The 24,134-nt window shown below is 38.0% G+C and overlaps 1 protein-coding gene across 1 annotated transcript in view; it reads left to right on the plus strand.

The window, feature by feature from the left end:
- Positions 1-24,134, plus strand: part of FAM172A (family with sequence similarity 172 member A) — a 199,067-nt gene that overhangs the window by 15,580 nt on the left and 159,353 nt on the right. The window contains exons 2-4 of the mRNA XM_050912799.1: positions 9,698-9,821; positions 13,140-13,241; positions 15,834-15,934. Coding sequence (XP_050768756.1) covers positions 9,716-9,821; positions 13,140-13,241; positions 15,834-15,934 — 309 coding nt within the window. The 5' untranslated portion in view covers positions 9,698-9,715. The remainder of the gene's footprint in view (positions 1-9,697; positions 9,822-13,139; positions 13,242-15,833; positions 15,935-24,134) is intronic.

Below are 24,134 nucleotides of genomic sequence, written 5' to 3' on the forward strand. Positions count from 1 at the left end.
GGTGAGCAATTTCATTGTGCATCACCTGTTTTGTATAGTCTAATTGTTTTAGTATTATTATTGTAGTATTGTTGTTGTTGTTGTTATCATTATCATTATTTTTCCTTCCTTTCTGTCCTATTAAACTGTCTTTATCTCAGCCCACAAGGTTTGGGGTTTTTTTCCGATTCTCTTCCCCATCCCACTGTGTGGGGGGAGTGAGCGAGCAGCTGTGTGGTGCTTAGTTACCAGCTGGGGTTAAACCACAACAAAAGGTGTAGTAATAACTAGTGACTGAAGCTTGAAGCCAGAGTAATTCAAACTGGAAATAAAGTACGAAAGACAGTGACTGGCCTTTCAGACTATCACAGCAACTGATGGACTCTTTAGCTCTTAGTAACTTGAATTTGGGAGTGGATGCCTTTCTGGAAGAACTGCTGTGGTTAAACACAAGTTCCTGGTCTCAGAGATGGGTAGCTGAAGGATATAAAAGGCCTCTGTTTAACAGGAAGTAATTCTGATTGATTTTGTGGGCCCGTCTGGCCTGAAGCTGTGAACCTTCCAAGCAAAAATCATGAATTTATGGTGATGCTTTTTTGTCACAGTTGCATCTCCAGTCTCTTCCTACTCATCTGCTGCTTTTATCTGCACCTTTGAGTTTGTCAGTACTTGGCTGAACTCTGCTCTATCACACATTCTGCACCTACAAAATTTAAGACAGTTCTCCTCAGTAAGGATTCATTCAAACTGGTAGGAAGTGCAATGTTTTCCACAAAATAGACAAAGAATTTTACAAGGTTGGTTTAGAATGATTGGTGAAGTTTCTTTAGCCCTTGTCTTGGAGTGGTTACTACTAGGACAGAGTGTTTAGGCTTGAGGCTAAACCAAACCTTTTGATATATCTGTTCAGCCTCGTGGAAGTAGTTCATGTAACAGGTAGAATTTAATTTTTTCAAGGGCTGTGTTTGGGTGACTTTGCTTAATAGCATGGCAAATAAAAGCTATCAATATGTATGGCAAAACGATCCAGAATAAAAAGAGAACAGTTGTTCCCCAGTTTTTTCTTCTGGAGTTCAAATCACAGGTGCAAATGAAACTGCCAGATTCATTGTCATAATTATCATCTGTATTTGTGCACAGCGGTAATCCATCATCCGTCACGCAGGGTGGAAGACCAGGCCAGCAGGAATTGCCGAAGGTTTAACAACGATATGTGTAAAGTTGTGCACTGACGAAGGTATAATTCGCAAACAGCAGTGCAGGCTGGGGTATGGCTGGCTGGGATGTAGCTCTGCTAAAAGGGAGCTGGAGGTGCTGTTGGATGGCAAGCTGAACAATGCCAGCCCTGTGCCCTTGTGACAGTGAAGGCAAACTTGAGTCCCCCATTGTATTGGTAAGAGTGTACCTAGGGTGCTGTGTCTGGTTTGTCCCCTGATTTCAAGAGAGACACTGAAAAACTGGAGAAGGTCCTGCAGGTGGCCACCAGGATGATTAGTGTGTTAGAAGGAGGATTAGCGTGTTAGAGAGCTCAACGTTTGGAGGAAGGTTCAAGGAAGTTTCTAGAGGAGAGGAGGCTTGGAGAGATTTCACCAGTCATCCAATACCTGGAAGGTAGTTGCGGAAGAGGAGTTGTTTTCTGTTCACAAGGATGGATGGTGAGAGGAGAAATTTCACCTGGGTGTAAGAAAAAGAAAATCTGTTAGAAATACTAAACATTGGAGTAAGTTCCTCAAAGACATGGTGGAATCTCCCTAACTGGAAATGTTGAAGGCTCATCTTGGCAGCACCCCGGCGTGCCTGATGTAAGGCCCTGTAAGGCCTAATGAAGTAAGGTCCAACAGAAGGTTGGAGACCAGATCATCTCCAGAGATCTTTTCCAACCTAGACCGCTCTATGATGCCATGGTTAGAGCTATTTGGCAGTCTTGGCTCTGGGCAGAGATGGCAAGGTTGTAGATTACACAGTAGCAGAGCTGTCTAAAGTCTGATTACAGTTGCTGACTTACACAATTAATGGCATATTTTTAATGTAAATACTAGATTTTCAATTTTTAAAGCTGAACCAGTAAGGAAAATGAAATTTATTTGCCTTGCTTTTTCATCTTTGTTCTTTTTATTGTTTTGTAATAGAAAGTAAAAGATCTACTGACATGAAAAAATTAAAAATACACACGTGATGCAGTAAGAATTTTAAGATCTAGTTAATTTAAATATTCAGCAAAAGGATAATGTGTTTCCATTATTCACATTGTTTATATCTATATTATAATATAATGCTGCTTTATGACAATCCAGCAGAAGCAAATCTGTGGACTGCATGTGTTTCACAGGGCTATTTGCTTTGCCTTCCAGCTAGTTGAAATGAAGCAGTACTTCTTGGTTCAGCTGGCCAAATAGCATGTACGGCCTCTCAGGTAGAGGACAGAGCAAAGACATTTGAGGTACTGTATTAGTAATGCTGGGAGAAATGATAAAATCGAAGAAACCAGTGTCCTACAGCAGGAAAAGTTGTGGGCAGAGCTGTAAGGCAGATTTCTTGAGGCAGACGCTGCTGCAGAGAGGAGGTACGTACACTATGGGAATTTGGGATATTTTAGTCTGATTCTGAAATAAGGTATCTTGATGATGAACTGATGTCTTCAGTAGCCGTGCATGCTCATTTCAGTTGTGCATGATTTGATTCCGCATAGCATCCATCTGGTTTGGGTATTTCTGTGTCATCAGAGTGTCTGCGTTAGATGCAGAGTACTCAAGTGAGGTGGTGATATTCATTCTTTGCATGTGCACAGTCTGGAAGGCGTTGGAGGAAACAAGTGTGTCACAGAAAGCTGCGTGCACCTCTTACCTTTCCCTAGTCTCTTCTTATGCACCTCCTCAGCACGGAGTCTGGAGTAGAATTAGAAATACCTGGCTGTGTACGAGGACCTGGGCTACAGACTTGGATTTACTGCATTTCCAGCTGATCTGTCTGTCTTATTTTCAGCAGTCTTCAGTTAAAGGCAGACTATTACTTCTGAAAGTCACACTATTACTTAAGAGCGAAGGGGGAGAGAAAAAAAGTGATTTTAAAGTACTAGACACTTATGCATATGTCTAGGGTTTTTTAGCAGCTTTTGATGGTAGCCTAAGCAGAAATCATTCCCCTAGAGTTTTCCAGCCTCTCTCTTTCTCTCTTCTTCTGTGGTTGTCCTGCAAATTACTTTGGTGCCTCTCCTAAGAGAAGGCTCTTTTAATAGTCTTCGAGTTTTTCTGTGTTCAGAGGCCTTTTTCTCTCCCAGCTGACCCATGGGATTGCTTGAGAGAAGATATTAAAAAAAGATTAAAAATTCTAGCTTTGTCCTGTAACTGCTTAGTATGTACAGAGATGAGGCTATTGAGAGTCAGTCTTCTCCACCCCATCTTTCAAGCCAGAATCCCGTTAAAACCAACAGTCTAGTACAATCATCTTAAAATCTCATCCAAAACAGGTTTTTTATAAACTATCACAGGGCAATTTCAGGTATATTATGAAGTAATATTGTGCCAAGTCCTTGTGACTTATCCTTGCGACATTCATCGACAGGAAAATCTGATTCTGTAATTAAAGAGCATTTCACACAACTGTTTTCCAAATAATTATATTGCTTCAACATTTCTTTTTGTCCTCATCAGCTGAGATGTAGCCCCATGCACTAGTGGAATAACACAATACAAATCTTGCACTGAATATAGCGTTTTTACATGTTACATGGGCTTTTCCTGAGGCTTCAATTGCAGGGTGTTAGTTTTTCAGAAACATTAATTCCTTGAATTTTCCCTAGCATCTGCTGTTTGTGGAGGTTTCTTACTGGCCTTTTAGAGGAAGGTGGTGGTGAAAGGCATCTTGAAATTAACGTCCTACTCATCAGTGTACACTCATCTTGAGTACTGAGATTGCGAAAGCTAGGGAAGATTCTTCAAAGTTCTTAGAACAGGAATCCAATGGTCCATAGTTCTGAGCATTGAAAGAAATCATTCAGGCTCAATGCCCAGAAAATGGGAAGTATACAAAAAGAGGTTATCTGACAACATTTTGTTTTTGAGGAGTTGAGTAGTCTGTAAGAATACCTTCAGATTCCTCCTGTGAACACAGTTCTCCCAGGCAGCATTCTCCTGCCTTCACTGCAGGATCACTTTTTCTGTTGCCAGCATTGCTTACCTGATTCGTTAGATTAACTATCCATCTGCCTCAACAGAAGTATGGTTCTCCATACACTTAATTATTGATATTCTGCATATTTAAGAGAGTATTGTGTTATGTGGTGTTGTGGTTTAACCCCTGTAGGCAGCCAAGCCCTGCCCAGCCACTCGCTCCCTCCCTCCCCGGTGGGATGGGGGAGAGGATCAGAAGGGTAAAAGTGAGAAAACTCGTGGGTTGAGATAAAGACAGTTTAATAGGCAAAGCAAAAGACGTGGGTTGAAGCAAAGCAAACCAAGGAACTCGTTCGCCACTTCCCATGGGCAGGCAGGTGTTCAGCCATCGCCAGGAAAGCAGGGCTCCATCACGTGCAACAGAGACTTGGGAAGACAAACGCCATCACTCCGAATGTCCCCCGCTTCCTTCTTCTTCCCCCAGCTTTATATGCTGAGTATGACATCCCATGGTATGGAATATCCCTTTGATCAGCTGGGGTCAGCTGTCCCGGCTGTGTCCCCTCCCAGCTCCTTGTGCACCCCCAGCCTCCTCGCTGGTGGGGTGGGGTGAGGAGCAGCAAAGGCCTTGGCTCTGTGTGAGCACTGCTCAGCAGTAACTGAAACATCCCTGTGCTACCAACACTGTTTTCAGCACAAATCCAATACATAGCCCCATAATAGCTACTGTGAAGAAAATTAACGCTCTCCCAGACAAAACCAGTACGTGTATTCAAAGCTGTTGCTACTACAGAAGAATTCTTGATGATCATTTTGAACCTCGTGTTTGGTTGGTAGGACCCTCATGTTGTAAACCTCCCAGAGGCTGTGCTGAGGTTGTGCTGCATCTTTTTGTATTATTTTGACATGTTTATTTGATCATGTTTACATGCATATGTTTATGAAGGTCGTTTCCAGCATTTCAAGAAAGTTAAACTGAAATAATTAAAATTTCTGTGTGTGGAATTGTGTTGACTCTGCCTTGTGTAAACAACTGAGCTGCTGACACAGTTGGGATGCTCATGTATATAGCTCATAGTCCTCCGCTTTTTGAGCTTATGGGGTAGATAACACTGGAAGGTAGCTACTGTGCAAATAAATCAACCTTTAGTGTCGGCTGCAGTCATGTACTTTATCAGCAGGTTCCACCACCATTTGGTAGAATGCGAAGATGTACTGAGATTGAGGGACTTTGGGATCCTTACCAGTTTCTTTGTATTCTAGTGGTTAAAGATCCTGCTCTTCTAGTGTTTATTACTCCCCTCCTGTGCATCTTCCCTCTGGCTTTTTGCAGCTGTATGGAGCATGCTCTAGGCAAATAGGTAAATTTTCTGGAAATTCTGATTAAGTCTTAATAAGTCTGTCTTAAATGTGTGCAAAAAGCAATTTTAACTTGAGCAGATCTGGGCAGGCTTTAAGGGTAATGGCAAGAAGCACACACTGCTAAGCGGATCCTCTGGCTAAATTTCTGATCTCTGCAACATGGAGATGCTGTAGCTGCTCGTTAACATCAGCAGAACCGAGCAGAAGATACTGTCTCTGAACCTTCTTCTTATACAAGAGGTAGACATTTTAGCTGAACTCTTTCAAAACTGTTTAGTCTAAAGCAGGCTCGAAATAATTGGCTTTCAGAGCTGAAGTTTGGCAAACCTATAAGCAGTTGAAAACAGGGTCTTATAAGTGAAGGAAAGTGAAGTACAGCCTTGATTGACGCAGTTTTTCCTGATGTCATCTGTAGTGCCCTAAAAGCAGGAACAGATAAAATCTAATTAGACAGAAAATACTACTAAGATGAAAGTATGAATTTTTGCTTTGTTGAGCCAATATAGAGAAGGGACTAGAGCCAAACTGTCACCCACCCATCTCTCTGAAGAAAAACTGGGTCTTAATCAGTCATCAGCCGCATTGCACAAATCTAACCCATACTTGTCCCTAGCTTGCTTGGGATGTCAGTTTACAAAAAACAAGACTCTAATTCAACTGTATTCTAACAAAGCAGTGCAATACAAAGAAGCATTCTGATACTCCTGCTCAGATTATGTCCAGATGAACTTGATGGACTTGTGCTGTTTGAAAATACTTGTGTGTATTCTTCTTAAGTTGCACTTGCAGTGGGTTAGCACTGCAATTATTTATAGCCTTTATATGGAACATTGGTAGTATTGACTTAATTTCAGGTTTTCCTAATGTAGAGCAAAATCATGTAGTACATTTTTATGCCACATTTCTAGCTACAGTTACACAATGAAGAGTAATAGTCTGTAGAAATCTGTGTATGTGTGCATTTGTTTCAGAGTCAGAATATATGATACAATGTCTAGTTTGATTTGAAGACTAGCACTGTTACACAATCACGAGCTCAGTGGTCCAAACTTCCAGCACCAGTTTACAGACAAGAACTTGAAATGTGTATGTATGTTCCCTTAAGTGTGCAAAAGTCTGTTGGGTTTGGTTGGTTTTGAGGGTTGTTTTTGTGTGTGTGTGTTTGGGGTTTTTTTTTAAATTTAAGGACCATTTTGTTGTGAATCCACCAGTTCTGTAGTTGCATTAATCGGGGTATGATGAAAATGCAGCCTTGTTGTCTCATGTGAAACCATGAAACCAGAATATTTCTGCTGTCAAATTATTTTAGGTATTGCTGGGCATTGAGTTGAAGAGGCACAGAATATGCATAAGATATTTTGTGATAGAACACTTAAGTTTGCATGCGAAAGCAAGATACATACAAATAAATATACATTCTCTTGGCAGTAAACTTATTTACTGTAAGTATTTCTTCAGGTGAAATAGTAACTTATTTTTTAGGAATTATGCTTGCTGTAGCTAATGCAAAAAACAATCAGAAAAGACGTTTTTAAAAGAATCATCTAAGTAATTGTACAGAATAACGCATTTAAAATAATGTGTATTTATTATAAGAAACTTGATGATGGTATTTGTGAATTATGTGGAGTGGTCAGTGAATGCAGTTGAAGATCACTGAGGCTTGAAACTGATGCCTAGAATATACTGCAATTCCTGCATTTGCCTATGAGCAGCCATTCAGAGAGCTTTATAATTTTCCCACTGTTCGTTTCTGCACCATCAGACTATAGTTGATTCGACACCTGTCTGTCAAAGAAAGGAAATCCAACCCTCTCATCTAATTTCTTCTATTTGTCATTTAAACAAATATCAGTGAGGGATTCAACAAAATGCTGTGTTCACACAAACAATGCATAAAATACTGTGTGCTTGTTTCATCCTCATTCTAATATCAAGTCCTCCCTCCAGTGGCTGCTGTAACAGTTTTTTACTTTGTCAAAAAGAACTGGAAGTTCTCTCTCTCAAAGCTAAATTCAGATTTAGTTGTATATTTATTTATTTTGGTGCTTCTAGCTTGGCAAGTGAACCTGTTAAGTTATCTACTCTTTCCTCAGTGGCAGGGTCTTCATCTGTTAAAGGAAGAAGAAGGGTATCCATTGTAGAGACAAGAATGCCTCTTGAGACAATGCCTGTAGAGACAAGGGATTCTTGGTCTCTGCATTGATTTACCTGATTAGGGGATGGGGGTTAGTTTACCACGGTAAATCTGTTCAGATAAATTTTATGTTTCTTCCCTTGGGTAATAACAAGTCTTTGAGTACCTGTATGTATTTTGTAACTGCATTAACTTACGTATACCCACTTATGAATTTTCAAATGTTGTGTAGGGAAGACTACCCAGTTTGTATGACTAGAATAATTTTCATCTGGGCTATCACAAAACACTATCACTGTCATTTTCTAGCACTTCTAATAGTTTAAACTGGAATGAGTTAGTTTCTTTGCTAAACAATTTACTAGAATGTGCATGGGTTTGTGCTGAAAATGTGCAAACTGATGATGGACAAGATTTTGTATTTGGTGATCTTTTGTCAGTGGACTATTTGGAAGCATCTGAGGAAAGTCTTTAATACCATCCACATGTGTGAATTGACGTTTGAGTTATTTTAATATTTACATTGACTACATTAGACGCTAGAAAATACAAAAAAAGTCTCTGTGGTTTTGCTGTTATTTTTGTTTATTACTTCTGTTATGAGTGCTAACGTGATTAAAGTGTTAGCCAAAAGATGCACATTTTAACTGAATCATGTCGACTTGTGTCATAATTTAAAAAGCACACATTCTAAGCAGAGCTTTCCTGGTGGAGTTGTCTCTTGAAAAGACTTTTGGCAGTGTACTGTCATTTCCCATCAGCTTAATCTGAAGAGCCTTCTGCAAAGGAAGGTGTCAAAGTCTCTCATAGGTCCAACTTGTAGAATGGATTATTGGACTTTCTTGAACCCCAACTTAGGGGAAAAAAAGCAAACACCACCACCCCACCCAAACACTCTCCTTAGTTAATAACTATCACCCCCTTAAATTGCTGTATTTTTCCTTAATCTACAAGAAAATGTTTCATGTAATAGGTTTTCTCTAAAGACAATAGAAAAACAGTCTTTATTACACTTTATTTACTTTTAATTTTTTTCTGCTGCCTTTACAGTGAACTACTGTTACTTAAAAGAAACCATTTTGGGGTTCTTTCTTACAGGTGTAAGTATTAGGGAGCCAGTATTACCATTGGCGAATCCTATTACTCTTTGTTTGAAAGCTACAAATTGCTACAGAGATACAGTTCATGCAATCTCATCTGTGATAAAGTGTATTGGGGAGAAGAATAAAACAAATTGGTAATGACTGACAGATAAAACAAAGAACCAAAAAAGATGAAGGGAAAAAGAGTTCAATGCACAGAAGTCTTTTTATTGAGAAGGAAGAAGGGCTGATTGTGATGTGGTAGTTTGCTCCCTTGGTGTCAGATTCAAGATGAAAGAGATTGCAGATTTGAATGTCTGGGTTGCCTTCTGTGCAAGAGGAGAAATTTAGAAATATATTTTGCATGTAAATTCTCACCTTGAATATATTGAGGTTCGTTCTATAGCTGGACATTTACTCTATACATTTCAATGCTGATAAGGTATTGTAGAAGTCACAGTGGTTTAAAACTGTGTGCTCCATGTAGTTTTACTAAAACAAAACTGTATAATACAGTAAGAACAATAAAGTGGAGTTAATTGATGAAGAAAATCCTTAAAGGTTGTGGAAGTTCTGTTGATTATGTTTTGATTTTTCTTGTATCTTCTACTTTGGACTTACAGGTGTGGTTCTTCTCCAGAAGGCTTATCATTTACTGATGTTACATTAGAATCACAAAAACGTATCGATTAGATAGATGTCCTTTCAGTATTAGGGAGAAGTTAGTGTTCATTCTTGTGAACTTGAATCTTTGACCAAACTTGATACTGGAGTGTGTGTCACACTTTGTTGTAAAATGTCTTAATCCAGGATAGTTTGATGAGACTTCAGAGTGTCCAGTAAAAGTTTTGAAGGAGAGGAAAAAGTTAATTTTAATTTTACCTTACATGTCATAGGGGTTTACAATACTCAGGGAATACTTTTGCTTTTGGAACAAGTTCTGGTTTGTGATGTAAGCAGTAGCAATTGAGATCTGTTGAAGTAGAAGTCAGTAAATTTGTTAATTTCCAACTCTTGTTGATTTTCAGATTGTCCTTCGAAGATTAATGTACTTTTACCTCAGTATTTTAAATCTGTTGACAGTTTGGGTAATGATGGCTCAGCTGCAGCAAGGAGGCCCAGATGAAAAAGAGAAGACTACTGCATTAAAGGGTATGAGTCTTTTTGCCTTCTTTTTACATATATTGACATTTCAAAAACAATTATTAAGGAAAGGAAAATATTTTGATAGAACTATGGGCTAGAGTCTGGGAATTGCAGTGCTGGAAGAGACTATTAGTCTGTCTATGCTAATGCTTTTTGTCTAATGGTATGTCCATTATCAGTATTTTCATAAGATGATATAAGAAATAACGATCTGTGGTAAGGAGTAACAGAATAAGATATCCATTAATTTTTTTAATTTTCAGAATTATCCTTTGAGAAAGTTGACTGGCGCTTTTGTGTTCTTAGTTTCTGGGAGTTATTTAATTTTTATGGCACTTATGTTTTATAATTATGCAACCATATCACGGCTTTTAAAAATCTCTCTGACTGGAATGTTAGCAGGGAAAACATTTTCAGGACATTGATTTCCATGTTGATTTTATAAGGTTTTCTTTGTATTGTATGTTTTTAAAAAATAAATGCACCTAAGTGACTTAGCAGAGTAATTTTCTTGAGGAAAAAATAAATTAAAGAAATGACATCTTGTAGATAGTGTTTCTCAATTTTGGAAGTACCTCAAGTTGGTTAGACCTACAAGTAAGCTAACCAAACATTGGATTTAAAGTGCTTGCATCACACATTTACTCTCTAAATTGTCTTTCAAAAGATAAAAAAGAATATACCTTGCAACTCCAGAGTAAAAATTGGATTTCTACCGAAGTATTCTTAGAAATATATGTTCTGTTATACAGTGATGGTAGATGGTGTTTCTTCAGTTACAACTGTGTTTTTGTGAAATGTTTGGTGAAAACCCATGTGGTGCTTTTTTCAAACCTTGTACTAATTCTGTCAAATTAGTATATTTTGAGGAAATTATACTTCATGTTTGGAGAAGTAAAACTCCTGTTTCATACTTGGCGTTAATTTGATCTTCATTAAGGACTAGTGTCCAAGGAATATTCCCCATAATGAAAACTTTCTGTCAGGATGTTGTTTTCTTCGTGCGATCTAGTGAACTCCCATTGCGCTATAGAAGATCTCCTGCAGATCACTCAGTTTTGGGCTTTGTTGAACTAGTCTCCATCTGAGTTGGAGAGTCTAAGATCCAGAGAATGGTGGATCAGATCTTGAAAGAATCTCAAAGTCGTAAGAACACTTTAGCTAATTTTAACTTGAAAAATTGCACAGGAAGAAAGTGGCCGTGTCGGTGGTTGGAGCACAGACCAATTACAGTCTTCCTGAATGACTCTGATGGAAGCTGTAAATCATGACAAGCTGTACATACTGCAGATAAGCTTAATGTAGTTTATATTGTATTACCCTTGCTACTCAGGAGATGGATATTTTATTATATAGTAACTGACACTTCTGTGTAAACACATTTCCAAATAGGTCACAGTAAGAAGACATGTAAACTCTGGTGAAATTAAATTCTAGCAGTGTGGTGTGACTGTCGTCTCTTCACCAAGGAGAGAAAGACATGCTAAAGACTGTTTTGCTACCTTGACGTTGTGAAACTACAGAGGAAGAAAGGGCATGCTTTTTACATCCTGTTGTGAAAAACTTCTTTGACAAAATTCTTTTCTTTCTCCTGTCATTTGGTTGAGGACCAAATCAGCTCCCCCAGAACTTTCAAAGGACAACGCACAAGAACAAGCGTATGATTGCTTATGTGAATTGAATGTCATGGGACTTGCTATTAAACAGATTTGATGTAGAAGTGAGCTATGGTTGAGAAAGCCACATTTAGAAATCTTCCAGTCAACGTCCGATGTTGTATAGCTATTTAGCTACCACAGAGATGCTCAGATACCATAGTATGAGTTGGAGAGATGTTGAATTTCAGTGGCCATACAAGATGGCCTTTGGTCCTCCAGCTTTACCCAATGAAATCACTTAGAGAAGGAGGAGCTGGAGACAATCATATGGACGCTGGAGTCAATGTCATGTGAACCTGAAGAGTTATAAAAGAGCAGGCCAAGGAACTCTCAAGAATGTTGAAGCTAATTTTCAGTACATTTTAAACACTGTGGAAATTTCAAAGGATTAATGTACCAATACTAAGCTTAGGTAACGTGGGTAACCTGTAGGCTTGTCACTGGTGACAAGACTAAGCAAAAATAGTGATACAAACCTATTCAAATAATGATTTTAAGTAATTAAAAGATGGAAGTGTAGTTAATGTCAAACAAAGCAAGTTTAAAGAAAATGAGTCTTTTCAAACTGTTTTCTTTCCTTTGAGCTACAACTTTGGATGGTAAAGGTAATAAGCCAATATACTTAGAATACTTAATGCATTTCCTTGGTAATACATGGTATCTTGATTTATGAAACAATAATAGTTCAAAGTGAGTGTAGCACTCCTGAACTGAATGTTTGTGTGGTCTTCAAATTCATATACAAGGAAGTAGGAAAATATATTTCAGTGGAATTCTGCTGAATCATTTCTTGATGATTTTTTATTAATAATCAGTATGTTAGAAGGAAAGCATCAGGTTGTGTGGGTTGAGCAATGAGGAGAGGAGAGAATTGTACACTATCATCTGTGTATGCAGTAATTGTTTAGTAGTTAGATATAAGCAAAAGATGTCCCTATATGCTTGCCTCTGGTTAAATGTAAATCCTCAAATCTAGGGTAAAGAATGCAGACTATACTTACTTTAGTGTACGTGCATGAGTGCATGCAGGCTGTACTGGGTTATACCATCCTAGTCTGAAAAGGATATGTATGTCATGGCTTGCTGTAAAATGGATGGCAGTTTTCTCTACCTTGAGAGTTATGAAAGGAGGGTGGTTGAGAGAAGGATTCAGGTAACTCAGTCTGTTTGGGTATCAGAGGGAAAGTTAAGGAGTGTTGTGATCACACAGCTGGTAAATGCCTGTGAGATGACGTGCATTTGATAACCTGAGCTCTTCAAGAAGGCAAACAAGAACGTATCGATTACTTGGTATTGAAGCTAGATAAGTTCATGTTAAAACCATGATGCATACTTGAGACATATTTCTGACACTGAGGGTGATGAATCATTGAAACAAATCACTATGTCTTTGGTGGCTTCTCTGTCCCTGCACATTTTTTGATCAACATTAGTGATAGATAGGTAAATAAATAAATAAATAAATAAGAAGATAATACTGACAATGAGGCCCAGCTTTTGAATCTGGAACGAGATTTCCCGTAAATGAAGTCCTATGTTTAGTAATATGTAGGATGTCCTTCTGCCCGTAGGATCTCCAAATCTGAACAAACACGTTTTGTCAGTGATAATAATGAAATAAAAAAGACATAGCATGCATTATGTAATTTTTCTTTTCCTTTTTTAGATTTATTGTCTAGAATAGACTTGGATGAACTAATGAAAAAAGATGAGCCACCACTTGAATTTCCTGATACTCTGGAAGGATTTGAGTACATTTTTAATGAAAGTAAGTCTTATATGCTTTGTAAAGGCTATACTTAGAATAATGTTGAGAGGTTATCAGAACTTTAATTATACCTTATAAGTCCCTATTAGAATTTCACACTTTTCTGTTAAGAATAAAATTTTAAGCCTTAGTGTTAACAGACTTGTAAATCTAGCTAAGTAGTATTTTTTTTTTTATTTCATGAAATTGTCACAAAAATCCCTCATTTCATACAATACTGTAGGTTTATACTGTGCATACTTTATGACTTCCTGTTTTCTATTACAGAAGTCTTGATACAAAAATTCTGAAAGTAATTTCTGTAGCATTAGCATTAAAAAGCAAAATTAAAGCATGGTCACTCATTTAAGAAATGTTTTATTTACTAGTTCATTTTTATGGATACAAAAGAAGTTATTATTTAGGTAATAATTTATCCCAGCTATTTCATTAATACCAATAGGAAAACACCTATTCATATTGATGGAAGGCTGAGCAATGTGATAGACTGTCTCTTACTCTTCTGGTGTGGGTCATGGTTTTGCATTACAGCTAAGTGTGTGATGGCTACAAGTACTTTGAGCTAGCTGAATCTGTGTGTTAAATGAGTTAGTAGTATTTATAATTTCCAGTGCATACATTTTAAAATCCAGCTGAGAAATAAGCCTCTGAGCTAAAGTAATACCAGACTCCAGGAAATGGCTCTTTTAAGATTGTTTGAAACCTGTAGGACAAATGGGGACGTGTACAATTCTACTTCTTTGCAGTGCGTGTTCTGTGAACAGAGGAACTTTAGTTCCTAAATCTGCCTGTCTTACATCTTCCACTTTTAAAGAAAAAAAAGAGCTTTCCTTTAAATGATAGTCATTTATGCAACACTTAGCTTTTTAATACCCTGATGGCTTTCACAGGAAGGTACTTAGAGACTAAAAGTGTCATGAAAGTGATGCTCTTTCTTTGATGGGAGGGGTTCAGCTCTGTCACTTTTCAGCTCCTTATTTTTAGATCTGCACAGTGTCTACTGTCTTCCTTACTGACTTCAGAGTTAATGGTTCATATGTGGTTGATAAAAAGGGCTGAAATTTGAATTTTGGGGAATGATGTTTTAGAATGATGTTATTGAATATTCCATTGCTAACCTCACAGCCTGAGTGACTTCCATAGAATGCAGCAAAGCCTATTACATATGCTACTGGTCAGCAAAGCAAAAAGGCCTCCATTTTGCTTTTGTACATTTAATTCAAATGTTCAGTCGTGTACTTTTATGTCATAATCATGCTTCTTTTTATGATGGAAAAATAAGGAAGATTTTTATCAGATTTAAAGAATCTGAAGAAGACAAGGGTTCCAGAAAGCCAAAGAAAAATATACCAGATATTTGCTCCACTTTACTTGTGGAGAGAGCAGCTTTGTGTACTATTGAATAGCATACTTGAAGTGTAGTTAGCTGAGAAGGAACAGCTGAAGGTACAGTTATGATGAAAATAAGAGAAGAAGGATATTTGGACCTGAGACAGGGATATGAAGTTGGGGAGAAGTATCTCCCTGGTGTCTAGTACATGCGGTAAGACAGGTCTGGAAAAAAAGTCAAATAAGCAGATAAGCATAACTAGTAGAGATATCATATCTTAAATATTTTATTTAAAACATCAAGAATCAAAATGTGAAGGTCCTGAAAAGGTGTGAACTAAGTTAGCAAATTCTTACTATCTAAGAGGAAACATTTTGCTGAGAAACCTTACTTTCATCATGCAGACATTTCAGCTTTCAAAGGAGATACTTGTACATATTCCTGCTTTTAATGTTTCTCTGATTTACTGCAATTTTGTGATGCTCTGAGACCATAACTTGGGTTTTGTCTGATAAGCTGAAACATTACTGGTAAGATACCTGTTGTCTGCAGTTTGCTTCCATGTCTTCATCTGTGGTTGGGTATGCTACTAAACTTTTGCTATAAACAATGCCAACTGCAGAAAGTTACGTTGGAATCTAAGAATAGCATGTGGTGTTGCTCTGATCAAGCATTCTGCTTTGTTCTACTGTTGTAATCTCAGAGTACCCTGCATCTAGGAGCTCTTACTTGATTGCGCAGTGCCTAGGAGTTGAGATATTTACCTTAATTGTGCACGTGGTTTTTTTCAGATTAACTTGGAATGTTGTTAATCTTGAAAATAAATATTTCCTTTCCTTCTAGCCTTCAGCCCAATTTGTATTCACATCTCTTCATAAATGCAGTTGGTTTTGAAGTAGGGGATTTGTAGCTACAATTTGATCACCTAATTGACACTGCAGATCAAATATTAACTGCTAATGTTTACATTTCAGTGTTAATGCCTATCAACTTGCAAAGCAGTTTGACATTTGATATCTGCATGTAATTTCACTGTCATCACTTGTGTTTAGCTTTATCTAGCAATATATACCATTCAAGGGGAATGCATTTTGTTGTTATGCTACAATTTTTTCCTTCAAAAATACTATGACCAAAAGAGAAGGAATTCATAATAGCCCAATTTTTAGATGTAGACTTCTTTTAAAATTTTCAGCAATTAAATGTGTCTTACTTTTAATGAAGAAGTATACTAAAATTTAATGGTTTTATTTGTTTTACAGAAGGGCAGTTGAGACACATAAAAACTGGGGAGCCGTTCGTCTTCAATTATCGTGAAGATTTGCATAGATGGAACCAAAAGCGCTATGAAGCTCTTGGAGAGGTATATTAATTGTGTGCATGTATGCATGTGTATATGTATTGGTGTGCTGTGTTTTTTGTTGTGTTTCTCTGTTGAGATGATACTTTTATATATATTAAGAAAGATTTAGTGAAGCTGCAGCCATTTAACAAAAGGTATTTCAGGATTTGTGGCGTGTTAATGCTCTAACAGTAATTTCCATTATTTGCTGTATAGCTTAAGATGTGATTTAGACTACAATTTGACTTTAGTATGTATTCAAAATAGAATATCATCCAGAATACACAAATCGGAGAATGTTATACAGTGCAGGATTTCCTTTAACTTTCTTCTCCTCAAGGTGAAGCACTGGGTACAAAACTGGCATTTTACTTTCTAGCTGAAGATGAATGTATTGGCTGGTTTTCTCATGTTACCGGAAGATACCAGGAGCCACTAGATTGATTAAGTAGAGATCTGATGATTAATTGATTAAATATTTGTTGATGTATTAGATATTTGGATGCTACTGGTACTTCCCAGGCTCTTTGTAGGGATGTTGTGGATGTAGTAGGTGTAGAAGTGACTGACCATGGTTCCGTTTCTGTGTGAAAATGACTTTAATTTCAGTGCTGTGCTTATTGTAACGCTTTAAGAGTCAGAGCATTGACTTGAGAAGAAAGGCATCTGATCTCAGTGAATGCAAAACAGTGTGTGCTGAGGTCTTCCTTGCACTGTCACAACCTCCCCTGCCCAACAGAAAGAACAGCCTCAGCACGCTGACCTCTAGGTAGTAATGCTGCTCACGTCAGAGTGGCTTTTGGAGAAGGGATGCACAGTTCTGTGCACAAACTAGGGTCTTTTTCTTAAAGACTACATAATGTTGCCCAGCGGTTTCTGTTGGAATCATTGTGGCATGTCCTTCAAGAACTGCCTTTGCCTCATGGCTTCTCTGCTTTCATTAGTGTTATTTTTTGTAGTAAGGATAAAACACATTTATTCCCCCCTTACTCTTTCTGTTGCATTAATTCGGACTACTCACAGATATGTTTGATTGTGCATGTTTAGACATTTTGTCTTTTAAACTTTCTTGTTGTCATGGTTTAACCCCAGTGGGCAGTTCAGCCCCCACAGCCGCTCACTCACTTCCCCCCATGGGATGGGGAAGAGAATCAGAAGGGTAAAAGTGAGAAAATTTGTCGGCTGAGATACATGAGAAAATTTGTGGGCTGAGATACAGTTTAATAGGTAAAGCAAAAGCTGGGTACGCAAGCAAAGCAAAATAAGGAATTCATTCGCTGCTTTCCATGAGCAGGCAGGCATTTAGCCATCTCCAGGAAAGCAGGGCTTCTTCGTGCATAATGGTGACTTGGGAAGACAAACACCTCATTGGAAGGTAACTCCGAACATCCCCCCTTCTTTCTCCTTTCCCCCAGCTTTTTATGCTGAGCCTGACGTCTATGGTATGGAATATCCCTTTGGTCAGCTGGGGTCAGCTGTTCCAGCTGTGCCCCCTCCCAACTTCTTGTGCACCCCCAGCCAGTACACTTGTGTACTAAAGAGTAAAAAGAAAACTAAAATGTCTGAAATGACAGCCAGTCCTACACTGCTGAAAAGTAAATAGTATAAAGCATCTTGATTGAGTTTCTTGGATGGATAAATAAGTATGTACTTAAATTTATCACCAAATGCTTTCATATAGTTTCTCGGGCTGCCAAGAGTGCATTTGTTAAAGCTGAAGAAATATCTAATTACATGGCTGTTTCTAGGTATAGCAGGATAGGCTCTGGGTAACTCCTGTAGGCACTGAGCCTGCAGGCTCAAGAAAGGAGTGCATGGCAGAAGTCTCTGCCTGTCTTGATTAACACGAGTAGCGCTCCATCTGTCCTTAACCAGCGTATGAGTGAGGTCTGGTCCAAGAATTCCCACCAGCATTAATCTGGATACTGTCAGGCTGAGAGAAGTGGAAGTAAGAGGTTCAGTGGAGAGCAGTCTGCCAGGAGAGGAAGGAAAGAGGGACATTCACGCGTGTACAGCGTAACACCACAGGGCTGTGCAGTGCTGTATTTTTGCACATACAAATGTAAATACACGTACTCCGTTCTGTTACAGAGAATTTCTGTTCTTGGAGAATAATGGCTCAAATGATCTTGATTCTTAGGTAAACCATAGTGGATTTTCAGTGGTGCAGGTTTTAGTTTTTCATTCAGGTAAAATGAAAAGCCACTGCGGGCCAGACTGCTGTGACTTTAGCAGGATACGTAACGTGGGTTAGTCTGTCTCCCAGTTCCTTGCTGTGGCTCCTGAAGAGGCTTTGTGATGGAGACAGCCTTTCTGCTTGTGAGACTGTGATGAAAAGCTACTGCTGACCCTGCCAGGCCTCTGCTGCGTGGTGGTCTGGTGCTCTGCGGCTAGCTCAGCCCCTCCATTTCATTCAGGGGACAGCCTGGGCTCTGTGCTGGATGTGCTGGAGCTACCCAGCTGTTGAGCACTGCTCTATCCTGCCAGGGCTTTGTTACTGGGGATTGAAGAACCTTGCTTTTTACCTCCTCCTCCTCCTCGTTCCTGCAGGAACTGTGGCAGGGGAGGAGATGACGGGGGCTACTGTTGCTGCTTCTCACAGCCTTTCACCTCAACTATATGTTTTTCCAGAACAGGGAATGTGCTGTAGCCCAATCTGTTGCATTGTCTAAGTTACTTGATACACATTTCTTCCAACAGAAAACAGATTGGCACCTATTCCATGGTCTGTGTGTGCAGACCTTTGTGTGTGCCTGTATTGTTCAAATATCCCCATTTTCCAAATGAATGAGTTGGACAAGACACAACTATAAAGATTAATATGTCTCCATGTGAGTTCCTGTGCCACCACACCTCCTTCTACGCGTTTGAAAACATCATCAAATTCCTCATTCTGTGCATCTGAATAGTGAGTGCCACAGCGTCAACCCGTAGTAATATGAACGACTTCTTGTGATTTTTGATTAACCAGGAGGCGGGGTGTGTTCATGGAGTGCGTGCCTTACATCGGTGATCTGTCTTGTGCATTTTGCCTTAGTTATAGTCATTCTCCATGTTCAGGTTTGACTGATCTTTGAGAATGCACTTTGTTTATATTGGTAGGTAAAAGGCAAGGAAGGTTTGAGGTCAGGAATCTGACAGGATGAGTTGTTCCAAGTTGTTTATTTGTGGTTTTAGAGAAAAAAGAAACTCATCTGTGTTTCAGTCTGTTGTCTGCTAGGTGCTTGATAGTACACAGTTCTTCCAACAAGCCACAAATTTGTAAGCGCTCCATTGTCTGTTTTTGGCACTATGAGTGTTTATATAGTTATCTGAGAACACAGGGGGCACTGACCAGCAAGACCCTTGGCATTTGTTCACATAGATAAAACCTTCTTTTGTGCCATAGATTGGTGGGTCACTGATGTAGATGTTGAATAGTACAGAAGCGATATATTACGCTCTGATTAGCCATGTGTTTAGCAAACTGTGATAGCTTAGGAAGCAGCAGCTCATATAATTTGTAAGGTGATGTAGTAAAATCTGGCCTTAGGCATTTGCTTTGAGACATCATCCTTTGGCTTTAGGAGTTCTCTAATAGATATTTGTGGCTGAACATTTAGGTAGCTGGACATACAGTGAGATGATAAAATAGCTAGACTTTTATCACTGGACAAAAGTGTTTTATGTACTCAGTGCTTCCATTGTTAGCTCAGTCATTGTATGCTGGTTTTCTAATTTTTAAATACCCATCCTGGCCAAGGCAACTTTTTTTTTACTGTATGTATATATTGTGGGCTGCTTTTATTGTGTTTTACTAATTTTGAGAAGTGCATGTACTTCCTGGCCTTATGTTACAGCATCATTCTCTCTTTCTTGGAGCATTAATAAATTTCCATTTGGTAATCCATGATTTTTTTCTGTTAAAAGTCATGAATACGCTATCTGTGATGTTCTGCCATTACTCTAGCTGTATGGAAATTGATTCTTCACAAATTACAATGGTTCGTCAACGTCTCCACTTCTTACATCTCTTTATTCTTCATTCATTGATCTGTTATTTCAGGCACACAATTTGTTCTGCAGCCTCTTGATATGTGCTCCTAATAGACAATTTAGTGAACTGTTCATAATTTTGTGATTCTGGTTCAGTCATTGCTATTGCAGCATTGAATTTTGTGGAGAGCCTCTCCATTTGCTTTTTAAAAATTAAAATGGCAACAGAAGTGCACAGAACATGGTGTTGCAGCTGCTTCTAACTGCCGATTAATCCATGTGGCAAGTTTGAAGTACGATTGAGAACAATTTTGTGACAACAGTTCAGTTGTTGCAGACGTACCATTCCAGTTCAAGGTTGAATTTTTTTTTTATTTTTTTTTTTTTCTGGCCAGGAGTTGTGGAGATTTGGATTCTAGGTTAAACTCCAGATTAGACTCACATGATGTATGTCTCCTTGCATTTTAAGTAGATGTCTGTGTTTATTGTTTGTACCGCACTTTCAGTTGATATTATGGCTGCTGAAATTGCCAACAGTCAGCTTCAGCCCCTGCTTCATCATGACATTGAAATTAGCTGGAATTAGAAAGAAAATAATACTAAAATCTGTTGCTGGGATTTTACCTTGCATTTTGCCAGTCGTATAGGTTGTGTTGATAATGAGATTTCATATGAAAAAGATTACGTTGACATTCTCCTTCCATACTCTTACAGTAACCAGAGTATCCCTAGCATCAGTAGGCAGTTGCTCTCTGTCCCTCTGCATGTCTTTTACAGCTCTAGCACTGAGTAATTATAATTTGGTGGTTGGTTGGAGGCCATTTAATATTTGCAGATGTTTTTGTGAGTGCCATCACTAATGAAGAGACTTTTACCTGTACTGACAGTTTGCTTGGCTACCGATGTCTTTAAGTAAGTCAAATAGGATCTGTGAATATGTAGATTATAACGTGGACCCTGACATAAATGCCTCTGCTGTGGTCCTATTCAAGGACTAGTGTGTGCCATCTCTTGTAATTGCAGCCTGTCTGACCTGCAGAAGCGTATAAGCAAGGTAGCAGAAGAATAGTGGTTATTTTTTACAGTTACCACACCATAGCACAAGAAAATACCTTATATTTATGTAAAGCAGATACGGAAAGCAAAGAAATAGAACACCTAAGTCAGAAATTCCTTGCATGTTTCATGTATGATAAGATAGAGTTAATTTTACATCATCAGAGAAGTCTTGTCCCGCTAAATAAACTGCTTTAAAGTATGTGCACAGTGTTAGGTCCAGCTCATCATAGAGTAGATTAACCATCAAGGTTAATATCTGTGTGAGGGAAAAAAATAAGTATGTAGAATTATGACAATGACAACCCATAATTAAGATCGCTAAGTAGTAAAATGGGAGATTTTTTTTTTTTCCAGATCTCCTTTAAGTTAAAGAACAGCTTGGTCTCAACATAATTTAAAAAATAAGCGTTCACCTGCTACTAATTTCCTCCTTGGTTGCAAAGAGCATTATTTGTTTGGATGACTGAGAGAAAGAAGCTATTTACATAGCACAAATGAAAGCATAGAGCAGCAGAAGAGGACATGTAAGTTAATGAAGAAGGAAGCATTAAGTAGTCTGCATTTGAAAGGGTAGCTTCTTACATGAATAACCCAAAATCTGATGATAGGCTGCACGTGCACCTGATAGTACTTAAGGTCCAATCTTGCAGCCGAAGCTCATGTGAATAAACTCAATAGGTCTGATCTTGTGAATAAGGGCTGCGGGATCAAGTTCCAAATAAAATTTGCAGATGATTAGTAGAAATCCTTACACTCCAGTTTCAGTTTCTTTGCACAGTTTATCATTAAACATTCCGAATTTTCTCTGGCTAGTGAGACTTTAATATAATAAAGTATGTGCTGCACACCATGGATTAAGCAAAATTATGTTTGTGTACCTTCACTTATTATTACGTATTTGCTGTTAGTTATTTAGTGGTTGGAAAAATTTGTCTTACTGAGAGGACAAAATAAATTGATAGTGATGTAATATATAGGCAGGTTCATGGACATTTGCTTTCATGGGATGCTTGCTTGGCTAGGGCCGTTGAATAGGTTGTTCTGTTCAAAGAGATTCGATGCCAAATACTTAACAGGTGTCTGTTGAGCATGTGTGAACTGAATTTTTTCAGTGTCTTGTATTACAGTCAAGGGAGGGTAAACTTTCATGGAGACAGTAAAAATCCTCACTGAGAACCTAACAAACTCTTCCTAACTTTATGTCCTGTTTCAAAGGTAGAGTGAAAGCATCTAATTGAAATATTTCCCCAATCCTTATTTTCTGAAGTGGTTAAATCCCATTTTGAGTGGTCTCCTTTGGAAGCAATTTGATAGTGCTACTTCTGTGCATGTCATGCCCCATCTGCTAATGAACATTGCAGAAGGTTTTTGCTTTAGCAAAATTTTTCAGTGGAGTAAATGTCGCAAAAATATTTAGAGTTGTACTATTTAGACAAAAATAGACAGCTGAGCAGAAGAGAGAGATTGAGCAAGATCTTTAAAATAAATTAAAGTGTGATCTCATTTCTCATTAGACAGAGAACAATCCATGTGGAATAGAGACTTTTGAATATACCAGTTGGAGGAAGAGCTTAAATGACACCTATCACTTTTGGACACCAAGGTCAACTATAAATGCAGTTCTTTAGGAATCCATGCCTTATTGGTTACAAGTTTTTTTCATACTAACTTGATTATTTTCAATATGTGATAGGTAAGTGTGAAACAGAAACATGATGCAGAAGACTTTAAGCAAACTAGGTAAAGCACCTAAAAATGGGGCCGGATATTGAATTTCTCTCTAGTACTAGTTCCTAAGCCATAAGTTAATACATTTCCATAAGGTTCCAGTCCTTTTATTTCACTCATTTTTGAACCAATGCCTTTGATAACAGAAAGAAAATGCTAGTAGGGGCAGCACAAAAAAATCTAAATCATGTATGTGTACTGTCTTTAGAATTTTAGAAAGATTTCAGCTTTTAACAATCCGTTTATCTTCAGCATTTCTTTTTGGTGAGTGAAGTAGATGGACAGACAGCAAGGATTGAAGACTACTTAATAGTACCTAAGGAAATTTAAATTTAAATATGAATCTTTGTTGCATGCAATATATTCATTTGCATATGCTAAATCCACTTTCAAAATCTGCTGTTTGTGAAGAGTTTTTACTGGAATGATTATGTCAGATGTGCTTCAGTGAACTCTTCTAGTTTGTAGGCAGCAATTGGCAGTAGGTTGGTTCATCACAGTAACATGACAGTACTCGAAAGGTTCAGAGATAGTTTCATAATTATTGTTAGCATGATTCTTGAAAGAAATGATGAGCATCTCATAAACCCAGATGGGAATTTGTTACATTGTTGATAAATGTGTTGATAAATGTGTTTTACATTTTTAAATTGATAAACAGTGAAAAGCAGAGAAGATACAATAAGGCAGATGGTTGTTTATAAAGCACTTGCAAGTTGCTGCAATTCAAAGAATGGTACTAATTGTTAAAAAGAAGACAAAAATTGGAGTAGGGGGAGTGTTTCAATGAGTTAATCATGAGCTTTTTAAAAATAAAACCTTCAGCAGCTTTAGTTCAATTAGAACCATTCTTGCCATCCTGGGTTTATATGCAAAAGTTTAGACTCTCAGTTCTTAATAAACTTCTGTACCGACCATTTTCATGTAGCTGAAATTAAAAAGACAACTAATCCACCTTTTATCTAAATGTATCCGTTCCTTTCTTTCTCCTTTTTCTTGTTAGGAAAAAGCCAAGATTTATGGCACAGCAGAAGAAAATTGAATTATCATTAGTCTTATTAATCATTCCCACTTAAAAACAATGAATAGTGAACTCCAAAATCAGCAGAGAGTTCGCAGCAAGGAAGTAAGATGGGATATAGTTGGCTTAGTTTTTGTTAAAGGAGTGGTGAAAAAAACTGGTTTTTGCCAACCGGGTGACTAGAAAAAAATACATTTAAGCAGTGCTCAGGCAGAATACAAATCAGCATATGTGATGAAACCAGTTGGTTCACCTTTGTCTTGTGAATGTTCAGTTCTTGTTTCCATCAGTGATATTAAAAGTTTCTATGAAAGGCAAAGTGTTTTCCTACTATTTCAGCAGGAGTTTTTTTGAAAACCAGAGATATGTAGATTACTGCCTTCATCAAGCAGCTCTTTTAAAATATGTTTATTTTACCTCAGTTGCAAAACTCTGGAA

Source organism: Gymnogyps californianus, chromosome Z, assembly GCF_018139145.2.
Source record: "Gymnogyps californianus isolate 813 chromosome Z, ASM1813914v2, whole genome shotgun sequence".
NCBI classification, from domain to species: domain Eukaryota; kingdom Metazoa; phylum Chordata; class Aves; order Accipitriformes; family Cathartidae; genus Gymnogyps; species Gymnogyps californianus.